General features: G+C 39.1%; 1 protein-coding gene across 2 annotated transcripts in view; it reads right to left on the minus strand.

Moving 5' to 3' along the window:
* Nucleotides 1-15,277, minus strand: part of FASTKD1 (FAST kinase domains 1) — a 55,163-nt gene that overhangs the window by 4,584 nt on the left and 35,302 nt on the right. For both annotated transcript variants that reach the window (XM_066345042.1, XM_066345043.1), the window contains exons 9-14: nucleotides 14,837-14,951; nucleotides 11,327-11,455; nucleotides 10,195-10,326; nucleotides 9,307-9,420; nucleotides 3,926-4,064; nucleotides 225-339 (exon numbers count right to left, since the gene is read on the minus strand). In XM_066345042.1, the coding sequence (XP_066201139.1) occupies nucleotides 225-339; nucleotides 3,926-4,064; nucleotides 9,307-9,420; nucleotides 10,195-10,326; nucleotides 11,327-11,455; nucleotides 14,837-14,951 (744 nt within the window). The remainder of the gene's footprint in view (nucleotides 1-224; nucleotides 340-3,925; nucleotides 4,065-9,306; nucleotides 9,421-10,194; nucleotides 10,327-11,326; nucleotides 11,456-14,836; nucleotides 14,952-15,277) is intronic.

Genomic DNA, 15,277 nt, shown 5'->3' on the forward strand with positions numbered 1-15,277 from the left:
TGCTATGATAAATGTACAAATCCACAGATCTTCTAGAGACAAGAAATGATTTTTATTTATTCTTCAAGATAAAGTGGAGGCTGTTTTGTTTCATATATTTTAATACAACTTTTGTTAATAATAATAAAAAATGTCATTCTAGAACTTTAAGATTAAAAGTAAACACATATACAGGCAAGGGTCTCTAGGTCTTTTAGAGGCTGGTTTACAAGAGAATCTCATACCTGAATTACACGATAGCCCAAAATTTCCAAATGTCGTTTTTTCATAGCAGATTTTCCTTTTAAATGACGGATGTTTCTACAAAAAGCTCTTAAATCCAAAAATTCCAAAGCAATTCTACATAAGATAGAAACAAGTATTTATTTCTAAAATCACAATAAGAAACTGAATAATTATAAGCATTCAGGAACAAGGTTGTATTGTTATAAACTAATAAAAGCCAAATAAATATAAACAAGCACACCAAGTTATTTTCTACTAACTTAGTAATTAATGACAATTAAGCCTATTCATTTGATATTATAAATATCTCTATGCTTTCATCCATTTGTTTCTTTGTCCAATATATATTCATTATGCACCTACTATATGTAAGAAAGGCACTGTGACATAGCCTTATAGCAGTGTAAGAAGTGGCTAAGTATTATCAAAAAGAGGTATGGAGCCTGACCTGTGGTGGTGCAGTGGATAAAGCGTCAACCTGGAAACGCTGAGGTTGCCAGTTCAAAACCCTGGGCTTGCCTGGTCAAGGCACATATGGGAGTTGATGCTTCCTGCTCCTCCTCCCCCCTCTCCCCTCCCTATAATGAATAAATAAAATCTTTAAAAAAAAAAAAAAGGTATGGAGCCTGACCAGGCGGTGGCGCAGTGGGTAAAGCGTTGGACTGGGATGCGGAAGACCCAGGTTTGAGACTCCAAGGTCGCCAGCTTGAGCGTGGGCTCATCTGGTTTGAGCAAAAGCTCACCAGCTTGGACCCAAGGTCGCTGGCTCAAGCAAGGGGTTACTCAGTCTGCTGAAGGCCCACGGTCAAGGCACATATGAGAAAGCAATCAATGAACAACTAAGGTGTTGCAACGCACAACAAAAAACTAATGATTGATGCTTCTCATCTCTCCATTCCTGTCTATCTGTCCCTGTCTATCCCTCTCTCTGACTCTCTCTCTCTGTCTCTGTAAAAGAAAAAAAAAAGAGGTATGGAGGCTCCAAAGAATATACTATTTAGTTCTGACGAAGTGAACTAGAATATTAGCACTTCAGAACTTCCAGTCAAGATGGCAATGTATGTAGAAACAGTACTTGAATTCTCCCACAACCACATCAAAATTACAACCAAGTTGCAGAACAACCATCATTCAGAACCGCCTGAAATCTAGCTAAATTTAAGTCCTACAAATAGGGAATTAGGGAAGAAGCCACATCAAGACTGGTAGCAGGGCAGAGATATGGAACAGGCTGGTCCCACACCCACGTGTAGCGGTTTAAAATCGGGAGGGACGTCTCAGCTGCAGAGTTCCCCGGTATGGAGAGAGGGGTCCCGCCCCACACCAGGCTTCTCAGCCAGGGTTCCAGTGCCATGAAGAGAAGTCCCCATAACTTCTGGCTGTAAAAATCAGCAGGAATTGTGGCTGAGGGAAACCGAGGGCTGTGGGAGTCTCAGGCAGCTGCTCTTAAAGGGCCACCAGGGGCTTAATTGAACTCACTCCCTCTGAGCTCCAACACTGGGGCAGCAGCTTAGAAAGAGCTAGGGACACACAGGGAGGAACTAGATTGTCTGGCATCAAGGCAAGAACTGAGAGAACCCCACAGAGCTAGCAGGTGGGTACCATGTCTGAGTCTCCATCAACCTGACTCACACTGTTTACCCTGCCCTGGTGATTCCCTCAGACACCACTCCACCCAACTTGCAAAACTAACCAAGCTGTTTCCAGTGGCTTTTCCATACAAAGGGCCTCTCTTGCCTCAGACTTCGGACTTTCCTAAAATCTCCCAAACAAGCAGCATCTGGCCTCTGCATACCCTGTACCACTTGCTAAGTGGACACAGGCCTGGCACTAGGGGCAGCCTGCCTTGGTTCACATCTTGGCCTCTCCTGGGCACCTCCAAGCCCAGCACAAATAGCAGCAATTTGCACATCACTCTGTAGCTTATGCAGGGTGGTCCTAGCAGGGTGGACTCAGTGAACACGAAAACCCCATAGAAGCAAGTTCTGCTCCATAGGGTTGGTTGACTCCTGCACAGCAGCTCCAGTCCTCACAGCCAATCAGCTTAGGGTCAATACCTCCCAGTGACGCCAACAGCAATCAAGGCTCAACTACAACAGGACAGTGCGCACAGCCCACATAGGGGCACACAGTTCAGGTGACGGGAAGCTGTACCACTGGGTTATACAAGTCACCTACTACACAAAACCACTCTACCAGGTCTGGTCGATATAGCAGCTCTGCCTAATACATAGAAACAAACAGGGGAGCAGCCAAAATGCAGAAAGAAAGAAAGAAACATGACCCAAATGAAAGAACAGGAGAAATCTCCAGAAAAATAACTAAACAAAACGGAGGCACACAAACTATCAGATACAGAGTTCAAAACAATGGTTATAGGATGCTCAAGGAACTTAGTGAGGACATAGAAACCATAAAAGAGAACCAGTCAGAAATGAAGGACACACTAACTGAAATGAAGAATCATTTATAGGGAATCAACAATAGAGTAGATGAAGCCAAAATCGGCAATTTGGAATATAAGCAAAAAACAACACCCAACCACAACAGCAAAATGAAAAAAGAATTCAAAAAATGAACATAGTGTAAGAAGCCTCTGGGACCACTTCAAGCATACCAACATCTGCATCATGGGGATGCCAGAAGGAGGAGAGCAAGAAATTAAAAACCTATTTGAAAAATTAATGACAGAAAACTTCCCTAACCTGGTGAAGAAAATAGACACGTAAGTCCAGGAAGTGCAGAGGGTTCCAAACAAGATGAACCCAAAGAGGCCCACACAAAGATACATCATATTTAAAATGCAAAAGGTTAAAGACAAAGAGAGAATATTAAAAACAGCAAGAGAAAAGCAGTTATTTACCTCCATAGGCGCTCCCATAAGACTGTCAGCTGATTTCCCAACAGAACTTTGCAGGCCAGAAGGGAGTAGCAAGAAATATTCAAATGATGAAAAGCGAGAACCTACCACCAAGATGACTCTACCCAGCAAAACTATCATTTAACTGAAAAACTTCCCAGACAAAAGGGTTTATCACCACCAAACTGGTATTACATGAACTGTTAAAGTTCTTCTTTATGAAGAGAAAAAAGATTTAAAAAAATATGAACAATAAAACAGCAAAAAATACATATCTATCAACAGTTGAATCTAAAAAACAAAATAAATGCACAAGCAGAACAGAAACAGACTCATAGGTACAGAAAACATTTTAATGGTTGCCAGATGGGAGGGAGGTTGGGGGGATGGGTAAAAAAGATGATGGTCATTGAAGAATAGTCATGGTGATGTAAAAAGTACAGCATAGGGATGAGAGTCAATAATAGTCTAATAACTGTGTATAGTGTCAGATGGGTATCAGACTTAACAGGCTGTTATATAATGTCTAATCACTGGGTTGTACATCTGAAACTAATACAATATTGCATATCAGCTGTAACTGAAAAATAAAAAATGATAAAAATAAATAAAAATTAAATTAAGAAAGAAAATGAGCACTTCAGAGAGATGCTACACTTTAGACAATGAAGGACAGACATTAAGGCAGAAAGCATAGAAAAAGCAAAGATATAGAGGTAGAATACATGATATAGATGAGAAAAATATTCTACTTCTTCTAAATCCTTGATAAATGAGTTCAATAAATTATACCAAATTTAACATTTACATGACAACATCTGAAATGAAAAGATAAGTTACCTTTCAGCTCCTTGTGGCAGGCTTGATCCAACTCTTTGAGTATTTGATTCCCAGTTCATTTCTGGCAGTTTTCCCAAAGTTATATTATGGCTTCCATAAGGAAAAGGTTTTTTTCTTTTATCCAAGATACACTCAAAATCTATAAGCAAGTAAAGGAATCAACAGTATGAATTAGGTAAATTCTTACAGGTAAATGTTTAAGATATATATATATTTTTAAGATATATTTTAAATACATATACATACACAGAAAAAGAATGAGGTACCTCCCTAATTATCCAATTTATTTATAAGATCTGGTCCAATGTTTGAAAATCAATCACCTGGCCAAGTAGCTCAATTGGTTAGTGTCATCCCAATATGCCAAGATTGTGGTTCAATCCCCAGTCAGGGCCCAGACAAGAATCAACCAATGAATGCATAACTAAGTGGAACAACAAATCAACGTTTTTCTCTCCCCCTTCCCTTTCCCTTTTTATCTCTCTAAGATCAATTTTAAAAAAAAGAAAGAAAATCAATCAAAAATTAACCAGCAAGTATTACTAAATTGTATTTCGCATTAGGCTATGTTTAAGCACTGAAATAGGCTAAATCACATTAAAGAGTTTTATTTTATTTCATTTTAAATGTAAACTGTATTTATTTTATTTTTTACTTATTGATTTTAGAGACTGAGGAAGAAGGGAAAGAGAGAGAGGAAAACATCAATTTGTTATTCAGTTTATTTGTGCATTCATTAGTTGATTCTTATATGTGTACTGACCAGGGATTGAAGCTGCAACCTTGGCAGGTCAGGACAATGCTTTAAAAAGCTAAGGCACCCAGCAGGGGCCCAAGAATTTTATTTTAATTCTCTTAATTCTGTTGGTTATGTTTGGAGGGAGCTAAGCCAAATCACCTGAAAACGAGTAAAGATTCAAGTATATATCCTGTCTTTCCTATATGCTTTACAATTGATATTTATTTATTTCTAGTTTGAAAGAAACATTAGCAAGACAAACAAAAAGAATAAAATGTGATGATAGGAATAAAGGGCCAGCCATAGGTTGGCTCAGCGGTAGAGTGTCGGCCTGGCATGCAGATCGCCTAGGATTGATTCCTAGTCAGGGCACACAGGGCCCATGTGCTTCTCCACCCCTCCCCTTTTTGCTTCTCTCTCTCTCTCTCTCCCTCTCTCTCTCTCTCTCTCCCTCCTGCAGCCATGACTCTATTGGAGCGAGCTGGCCCTGAGTGTTGAGGATGGCTCCACGGCTTCAGCCTCAGGTGCTAAGAAGAGCTCGGTTGCTGAGCAACAGAGCAATGCTCCAGATGGACAGAGCATTGTCTCCTAGTGAGCTTGCCTAGTGGATCCCTGTCGGGGTGCATGTGAGAGTCTGTCTCTCTGCTTCCCATCCTCTCACCAAATTAAAAAAAAAAAGAGCTAGACTGACCAGGCGGTGGCGCAGTGGATAGAGCATTGGATTGGGATGCGGAAGACCCAGGTTCGAGACCCCAAAGGTGCCAGCTGGAGCACGGGCTCATTTGGATTGAGCAAAGCTCACCAGCTTGGACCCAAGGTTGCTGGCTTGAGCAAGGGGTTATTTGGTCTGCTGAAAGCCCACTGTCAAGGCACATATGAGAAAGCAATCAATGAACAACTAAGGAGTTGCAACGAAAAACTGATGATTGATGCTTCTCATCTCTCTCTGTTGCTGTCTGTCTGTCCCTATCTATCCCTCTCTGACTCTGTCTCTGTAAAAAAAAAAAAAAAAGAGCTAACCACAGTGCCTGCCACAAATTTAATGCTCAATCATTTTAAATTATATGGGATGGGATTATAGATTACTTTCATATACATATTTTAGTGTGTTTCCTTCTGTGAGCATTACTTTTACAGGACTATTTTTAACTTTCAAACAGTAAGATAAACAACCCTCTGAAAGGGACAGCAAGTTGTTGGCTAATAACCAAGTCTTCCCTTCATTTTTAATAATAGAGTCCCTAAATCTCACCAGGATATGTGGCCATGCAGAATAAAAACCATCTTTTCTAAACACACTTGCAAGCAAGTGTGGCCATGGGCATAATTTAAAAATGGTATGTACTGCCTGACCAGGCGGTGGCGCAGTAGATGGAGTGTCGGACTGGGATGCAGAGGACCCAGGTTCGAGACCCCGAGGTCGCCAGCTTGAGCGGGGGCTCATCTGGTTTGAGCAAAAAGCTCACCAGCTTGAACCCAGGGTCGCTGGCTCCAGCAAGGGGCTACTCGGTCTGCTGAAGGCTCGCGGTCAAGGCACATATGAGAAGGCAATCCATGAACAACTAAGGTGTTGCAACGCGCAATGAAAAACTAATGATTGATGCTTCTCATCTCCTCTGTTCCTGTCCTTGTCTATCCCTCTCTCTGACTCACTCTCTGTCTCTGTAAAAAATAAAATAAATAAAATAAAAATAAAAATGGTATGTACTACTTCAGGGAACTGTACTTAAAGGGACACCCTTCTTTTTTCTTCCCTGCTCCTCCTGCTAGGATTGTAAATGTGTTGGCTGAAACCAGAGCAGCCATCTTGGGTTATGAAGTAGAAGCTATGTATTGACAATAGTAGATTATATAAAATGGAAGAATCCTGGATCTTTAATGTTTGTGGAGCTGACATCCCCAGCTCTGGACACCCTATATGTTTGGGAGAAGGAAATAAATTTGTGGATTTTTGTCACTCATAACCAAACCTAATACTGACTAATATAAAACCTAACAACTCACAGTATGTGTTTTGTGGTACAAGATGAGGGTATGAATGACTATCTGGTTCAGCCTCCTGGCAAGTACAGAAATCACATATACACATACATACACCATCATTTGATCAACCAGCTTCTGCCCAAACATTACTTCTTCACAAGGCAGCCCACTCCAATTTTTCAGCAAGCCTTTTGTAAACTTCTCCATAGACTGACTTAAAATCTACTTCCTTTCATTTTTACCATTTTTATCCTTGAGATAGAGATATTCAATCTTTCACATAACAATCCTTTCAATACTTTTTTAATTTTTATTGAATTTATTGGGGTGACACTGGTTAATAAAATGATAAAGGTTCAGGTATATAATTCTATAATAAATCATCTATATATTGTATTGTGTGTTCACCACCCCAATCATTCAACTCTTTTAAGTTTTATGCTCTCTATAAACTCTCATTTTCAGACTAAACATTCCTAGCTTTTTTTGTTGTTTTTGTTTTTTGTTTTTTGGGGTTTTTTTTGTTTGTTTGTTTTTGTATTCTTCTGAAGCTGGAAACGGGGAGAGACAGTCAGACAGACTCCCGCATGCGCCCGACCGGGATCCACCCAGCACGCCCACCAGGGGCGATGCTCTGCCCCTTTGGGGCGTCGCTCTGCCACGACCAGAGCCACTCCAGAGCCTGGGGCAGAGGCCAAGGAGCCATCCCCAGCGCCCGGGCCATCCTTGCTCCAATGGAGCCTTGGCTGCGGGAGGGGAAGAGAGAGACAGAGTGGAAGGAGGGGGGGGTGGGGGTGGAGAAGCAAATGGGCGCCTCTCCTATGTGCCCTGGCCGGGAATCGAACCCGGGTCTCCCGCACGCCAGGCTGACGCTCTACCGCTGAGCCAACCAGCCAGGGCCTCCTAGCTTTTTTAAAATAAAATTTATTGAGCACTTACCATGTTCTAAGGGTAGTGGTAAACGCTTTTCATCCAGTATGTCGGTTAATCCTATAAGCAAGTATTATCCCCATTTTACAGATGAAAAAATGAATAAAGTTCAGAGGCTTAGGACCTTGCTAAAGGATTGAAATCCACACAGCCTCAGCCTTTTCTAGTTCTTTCTAAGGCATGATTCCTAGATCCTTTGTTCCTAGACCTTATCTGTCACTGACTCTCCTAAAATGTAACACTAAAAAAAAAATACTAAGATGTGTCTGAAAACAGAATATAATAAAATGATTAACTTTCTTGTTATTAATAATATAGTTTAAAAGAGTATTTAATTTTGGCAACCATTTACGTTATTAGTTTATATCAAGTTTATAATTCTTTAAAATTATCCTGTATGTTATGCAGATGCTTACTAAACATAATTTTAGAAAATTTGTTAATCCTCTTAAAATTTCATCTTTTCATTTATACCTACCACTTGAATTTAGCCTTTTTTAAAAAAATCATATATTGCCACCCAACATATCACCTAGCCTACCAGCTTTGCAATCCACAACTAAATCAGAACGCCTTCTACAAGTAGACTACTGAGAAACAACATTAGCCGGGTTAGAGTTGAGCATAGCCTATGGAAATCTTCATCCAGGATGATATTCCAATTTAGATTTTAGATGAACTTAAAGCAATGAAATTGACATAAATAATTTCTCTAACTTTAGTTTAGTTTAGCACTGAGTAAAGAGGACAGAATTCTTGAAGATTCAGAAATGTCCAATGAATCTAAATCTGGGTTTTAGAACTGGTGAAAAACTGACCTGAAACATTTTTTTGAGCCCTGGCCAGTTGGCTCATTGGTAGAGCATCGGCCCAGCATGTGGATGTCCTAGGTTTGATTCCAGGTCAGCACACAAAGGAGAAGCGCCCATCTGCTTCTCTGCCCCTCCCCCTCTCACTCCACTCTCTCTTCCCCTCCTGTAGCATGGCTCAACTGGAGTAAGTTGGACCCAGGCGCTGAGGATGGCTCCATGGCCTCCACCTCAGATGCTAAGAAGAGCTTGGTTGCCGAGCAACGGAGCAATGCCCCACATGGGCAGAGCATCATCTCCTAGTGGGCTTGCCAGGTGGATCCTGGTCAGGGCGCATGTGGGAGTCTGTCTCTCTGCCTCTCCTCCTCTCACTGAATAAAAAATTTAAAAATAAAAAAACTTTTGTTTTTAAGAATAGCTAAACACTGATGGTTATCAAAGCTGGATCATGGGAACTTGAGGATTCGCTGCACTGTTCTTTTCTACTTCTGTGTCTTTGGACAATTTCAAGATAACTTGAAAAAATTTTAAAAAACAACCTTTTTAAAATTCCAGATGGCCTGACCAGGCAGTGGCGCAGTGGATAGAGCATCGGACTGGGATTTGGAGGACCCAGGCTCGAGACCCCGAGGTCACCAGCTTGAGTGCGGACTCATCTGGTTTAAGCAAGGCTCACCAGCTTGAGCCCAAGGTTGCTGGCTTGAGCAAAGGGTCACTCAGTCTGCTGTAGCCCCCCGGTCAAGGCACATATGAGAAAGCATTCAATGAACAACTAAGGAGCCGCAACGAGGAATTGATGTTTCTCATCTCTCTCCCTTCCTGTCTATCTGTCCCTCTCTCTGACTCTCTCTGTCTCTGCCACAAAAAAAAAAAAAAAAAAAAAAAAAAAAATCCAGATGATGAGATGATTAAAGACTTACCTATTGTGTGGTAATAAGGTGTAAGAACTGTGGCTTTTACATAATTGGTTCCTCCTAGTACCTCTGCTAACATTTTATAAATCTGCTGCTGTGCTCCATTCAGGCTGCCAATATCTGTATGAAAATAAAAAGTAATTAGTTCACTTAAAATAACTTTATCAGTTTTTGAATGAAAATCATCCAATTCTATAAACTGAAAGATAAAAATTAGTATTTCCAACAAGAGCTTCAATGTAATATAATACTCAATGACACTAAATATAACACAAGTTCTTTGCCCTCTACCAAAAGAGAGTTAGTGTTCTAAATATTAAGGACCCTGGCTGGTTGGCTCAGTGGTAGAGTGTCAGCCTGGCGTGTGGATGTCCCGGGTTCAATTCCTGGTCAGGGCACACAGGAAAAGTGACCATATACTTCTCTCCTCCTCCCCCTCCCCTTTCTCTCTCTCTCTCTCTCTCTCCCTCTCTCTCTCTCTCTCTTTTCGCCTCCCGAAGCCATGGTTCAATTGGTCTGCATGCATTGGCCTGGGGCGCTGAGGATGGCTCTGTGGAGACTCCACCTAGGCCTCTAAAAATAGTTCAGTTGCAAGCATGGCCCCAGATGGGCAGAGCATCAGCCCCACATGGGGGTTGTTGGGTGGATCCCAGTTGGGGCGCATGCGGGAATCTGTCTCCCTATATCTCCCCTCCTCTCACTTGGAAAAGAAGAAAATACAAAAAGAAAAAATATTCTTATATCACAAATCTCGCCTACAAAATGGCTCCATTAAACAGGTTATGGCACTGCTGGGAACTCTGGTTGTGGTTAGGTTTAAAAATAATAACAATGTACTACCTAATACTTTACTTTAGAATTAAACTTCACTTTCTGACCAAAGAAAACTCAAACCTTTATTATAATGTCGTTCACAGAAGCGGCCATGAAACCATGGAATCTGATACTCAGGGCATTCCAAGCAGACTGCTCTATTTAATTCCATAAGACGAAACTGGATCCTCATCTTTAGAGATGAACATAAAACTGAAATTAAAAAAATATATATTAATGGATTTTGATAGCTTTGACCTAGCAAAGACAACCCATTTTTTTCATATTCATTTATCCCCACTACTGGTTGACACTTTTATTCTCATTAAATCATGCTTATATTTTTAAGTTATTACATTCAGTGGCATGATTAAGACCAATTCCTATGTTGTCTCCACTAATTATTAATGTTAAAACTGCATTTTAAAAAATACTACCAATGAATTTTCATTGACCTAATATTCCACATTTAGGAATCCATCCTCAAGAAACAAAAATAAGGTCAATTATTCATATATAACAATCATTATCTATAATAATAACCTCTAAGATAAATAAACTTCACATCCTGAAATTACACTCATGTAATGGAAGATTATGTAGACACTAAAAAAATTATGACATCAAAAAATATTTGCCCTGGCTGGGTCCTGGCTGGGTAGCTCAACTGGCCTAGAACATTGTCAGTCAAGTTGCCGGTTTGATCCCCAGTCAGGGCACATTAACAGGAATCAGCCAATGAATGCAAAGATAGGTGAAACAGCAAATAAATGTTTCTCTCTCTCTCTTGCTCACTCCCTCCCTCTCTCTCTCTAAAATCAATAAGTAAATTTTTAAAAAATACATATTAATATCATTAAAAATCATTCAAAATACAGTTCAATAACTACTGGCAACATACAAAAGTGAATACATAAATAACCCAAATTTTGTTTTAAAATACACGTAGATATATAAACATGCTGATAAGAGCAGGAGAGAGACAGAAAAGGGAAGAACACTCCAAAACATTAAAAGTATTTGTTTCACTTGGTGGTAAGGTTGAGTCATTTTTTTATTTTGTTTTTACATTTTCTGTGTTTTCCAAATTTCTACAATAAACAGGACATTTTTCTATAAGCGAACAAAAAAATGAACATTTAAATCCTTGGTACAGGTAGTACTGAAACTTGGATATATAGAAATGATAACTTAATAAAATATAGATACATACGTTCAAGTTGAGAATCCAATCTGCCTAAGAATTTGATGTTAAAAATTGATTTTAGCAGATTTTCTGGGAAATATTCAAGTGTGGCCAAAGAGAAACCGAGAAACACTAACATGAGAGGATCCAATATACCTAAAACAAAATTAAGGTTAAAAAAAAATTTTAACGTACAGCCACCTGTCATATACCTAACCACACACTTTATTCAGGGAAAACCAGGTTTTTAAAAAATGAAACAAACACAGCCTTGCCAAAACTAATAATTGTATTATTACAATACTGTCAGTGTTGAAGCGGTTACCTTTGGGTGGGGACAGAATTGGAAGGGGACAGGGAGAGGGGTCTGTGGTTAATATTCTGTTTCTTGATCTCTGTACTGATTCCTTGGGTGACTCAATTTGTATAAATTTATGCTAAGGATTTGTGAGTGTTTATTATTATTCTCCTTTCATAAAAAGTTTTTTAATTGCCTTGAAAAGAAAAAGAAAACCAAAGGTCAATAGTTTATATAAAGAGAAGTGATCCCAGTCTCTAACTATTGATGATAATAATATGGGGGTGCTCAGATTATGTCAGGCATCACTGTAAGCACTTTACAAATATCAATTCATTTAAATCTCACAGTGTACAGTAGAAACAGTTACAATCTCCACTTTATAAATGAGTGTACAGAGATGCAAAGAAGTTACATGACTTTCCCAAAGTCACCTGATTATCAAGTGAAGCATGAGACTTAACCTGGAGAGTCCAGCCTGGAGGCTGGCCCACTACAGTGTGCTGCTCTGTAGGGATCTCAGGTTTCCAGGCTGCCTGCAGACATGCAGGAAGCTGAGGGCCTCCTCCCTTACCTGCCGCCCAGCAGCATGGTACATATCCCAGAGAATAGGGCTTCAGATAATTTAGCTGATTTGCCTCATCCAAGAGACCTTTCTAATGAGAGGAAAGGGGTCATCCAAAATGCCCTACTGCAGCAATATTTTTACAAAGTACAAAAAAATTAAACATTTTCTTTTGGATTTTTTGCTGAGTTTATTTAATAAACAAGATCAAGACAAATGAGATAAATAATGACAATCTCCACCAGCAAAATTGATGTCAAAACTAACATTTATTTAAAATATTTTAAATTGTACTTATAAAGTGCTCCAATAATGTTCAAACATTCTCCAGTAAGTTTTGTTTTTTGTTTGTTTGGTTTTTTTTTAACAGGGACAGAGAGAGAGTCAGAGAGAGGGATAAACAGGGACAGACAGACAGGAACGGAGAGATGAAAAGCATCAATCATCAGTTTTTCGTTGCAACACCTTAGTTGTTCATTGATTGCTTTCTCATATGTGCCTTGACCACACGGGCCTTCAGCAAACTGAGTAACCCCTTGCTTGAGCCAGCGACCTTGGGTCCAAGCTGGTGAGCTTTTGCTCAAATCAGATGAGCCTGCACTCAAGCTGGTGAGCTCGGGGTCTCGAACCGGGGTCCTCCACATCCCAGTCCGACGCTCTATCCACTGCGCCACCACCTGGTCAGGCTCTCCAGTAAGTTAAAAAGAAAAATCTAAACTGTACTTCTCAACCTTTCTTTTCTTATGTTCATAATTTAAAAATAAATTATAAAATCTAAGCCTCTTTTTTAGAGAATATAAAAAAGATGTGCTTTCATTTCCTTCTGAAACAAATGAACAACCAGGAGTGTGTGTGTGTGTGTGTGTGTGTGTGTGTGTGTGTGTGTCTATGCGTGCACGCGCATGTGAGACGGATAGGGACAGACAGACAGGAAGGGAAAGAGATAAGAAGCATCAATTCTTCATTGCAGCACCTTAGTTGTTCATTGATTGCTTTCTCATATGTGCCTTGACCAGGGCGGGGGGGGGGGGGGGCTACAGCAGAGCGAGTGACCCCTTGCTCAAGCATGTGACCTTGAGCTCAAGCTGGTGAGCCTTGCTCAAACCAGATGAGCCCATGCTCAGGCCGGCAACCTCGGGTTTCGAACCTGGGTCCTCCGCGTGCCAGTCTGAGGCTCTATCCACTGTGCCACTGCCTGGTCAGGCCAGGAGGGAATATTCTAAGTCTCAGTTTCAAGTCTCATCTTTCCACATATAGTTATGTGACTAAAAAGGGGTGCATAGAAATGCCAGAAGTGCATAGTCATCCATATATAAGCACATACATATCACAGTCCTATTTTTACTTATCTATTACCAGACACAATAGTATCTGACATGGTTGGACAGTATTTGGACTTTAGATCCCACAAAAATGTAGCAAAGTCTATGAGCATGATATTGATACAATTCATGTACTTATACTTGTCTCACACCAGCTTAAATTAACTACTAAAATTGACAGAAAGAATCAGATATTCATGCATCTCCAGATGTGATACAAATATCAGGTACACAGCACTACATACAAGACATTTTTGCTAAAAATATTTAATCTGAATCTAATCATCTATTCCTAACTTCTAGTTTACCAGAAATACTGTGGATGAAGGAGCAAGGACTTAACAGAAAGCAATCAATAATTCAATAATGTGAACAATCCACAATAAGTGTCCAATCTCTTTTATAAAAAAAAAATACCAAGGAAAAAAATTGGAAGTGACATAACAACTCAATATTGGGTGCTTTTTAAAAAGGTTGTAAAATTGGTGAAATTTAGGAAAATTTGATTATGTTATACATGGTACTTGTTCATTTTCTTAAGTGTGATACTGAATGTCCTTATAACCTCAAGTATTTAGGGCTGACTCTTCAAATATATATATACGCATGCACACACACACACAGCAAATGTGACAAAATTTTAACCATTATTCAAAAGCTAGGTTATGGGTATACAATATATAGATTTTTGTTATATTTTTCTTTCAATTTTTTCATGTATTATCAAGCTTTGGTAAGATACTGTTAGAAAAAAATAAAAACCCTTTCCCCAAGTCAATCTCAAGAAAAAAAATAAAACAAAAACCCAGAGAATATTCTAGAATCTGAGATTAAAGAGATAATAGCCACACAATGAGTTACCCTTGAATATATCTTGGGTAAACAACCACACTATTTTGCATTTTGGCAATAACAAAGGTGATTTACACATGAACTGTATATAATACATTAGGAGACTATTAATTTTCTTAGGTGTAATAACAGAACTGTGGTGATATAGAAATTCATTATTCGTAGAAAGTTGTATCCCTGAGTATTAAAGCTGAAGGGTCACAATGCCTGCAATTTACATTAAAATGGCTCAGAAAATAGAGCAAGAGACAAACAGTAAAGCAGATACCATAAAATGTTAATGATTATTGAATCTACCCTATGAGTGTATAGTAGGTGTTCCTTGTTCAGATTTTCAATTTTATCTGTAAGTTTGACATTTTTCACAATAAAGTTTTAAAAATGTATACAAACTTGAAGGAATAGAATGCACAGCTATTATGGTTACCCTTTTAATGAGAAATATCAGCAACAGTATCCTCCCACTTAAAATTCGCTTTAATACCAAACAATATACCTACTTAAGTAGGAATTAAGGTGTTGAATGCAAGTTCCAAAAAACTCATCCCTTTGAGGTGGGTCATAGTTCAAGACGCTGAATGGAAGAATAATAGCAAAGATTGCAAAAGGATGGATCTGTATAAATAGAACAAAAATGTTTAGTTTAAACTTCAGTAAAATAAAATTTTAACCTAATTTTTTAGGTAGGAGACTTTTTTCATGTTAGCCTATAGTTAAATGAACATGCCTGTAGTCAAATGATAAATGTATCACTCTGTTTATTAACTTTTCCACCCTGTTATAACCCCACCACTAATTTCTAGTAACGCTAAGTGTTAATAAAGAAAAAGTAAATCAGATACTGTAATTTATAAATTAATTTTGTTAGGTGTAAAATCCTATTCCAGAAATTCACTAGTCATTAAAATGAATAGGAAATAGTATCACTAATTTATATAATA

Source organism: Saccopteryx leptura, chromosome 7 (assembly GCF_036850995.1).
Source record: "Saccopteryx leptura isolate mSacLep1 chromosome 7, mSacLep1_pri_phased_curated, whole genome shotgun sequence".
Lineage (NCBI taxonomy): Eukaryota > Metazoa > Chordata > Mammalia > Chiroptera > Emballonuridae > Saccopteryx > Saccopteryx leptura.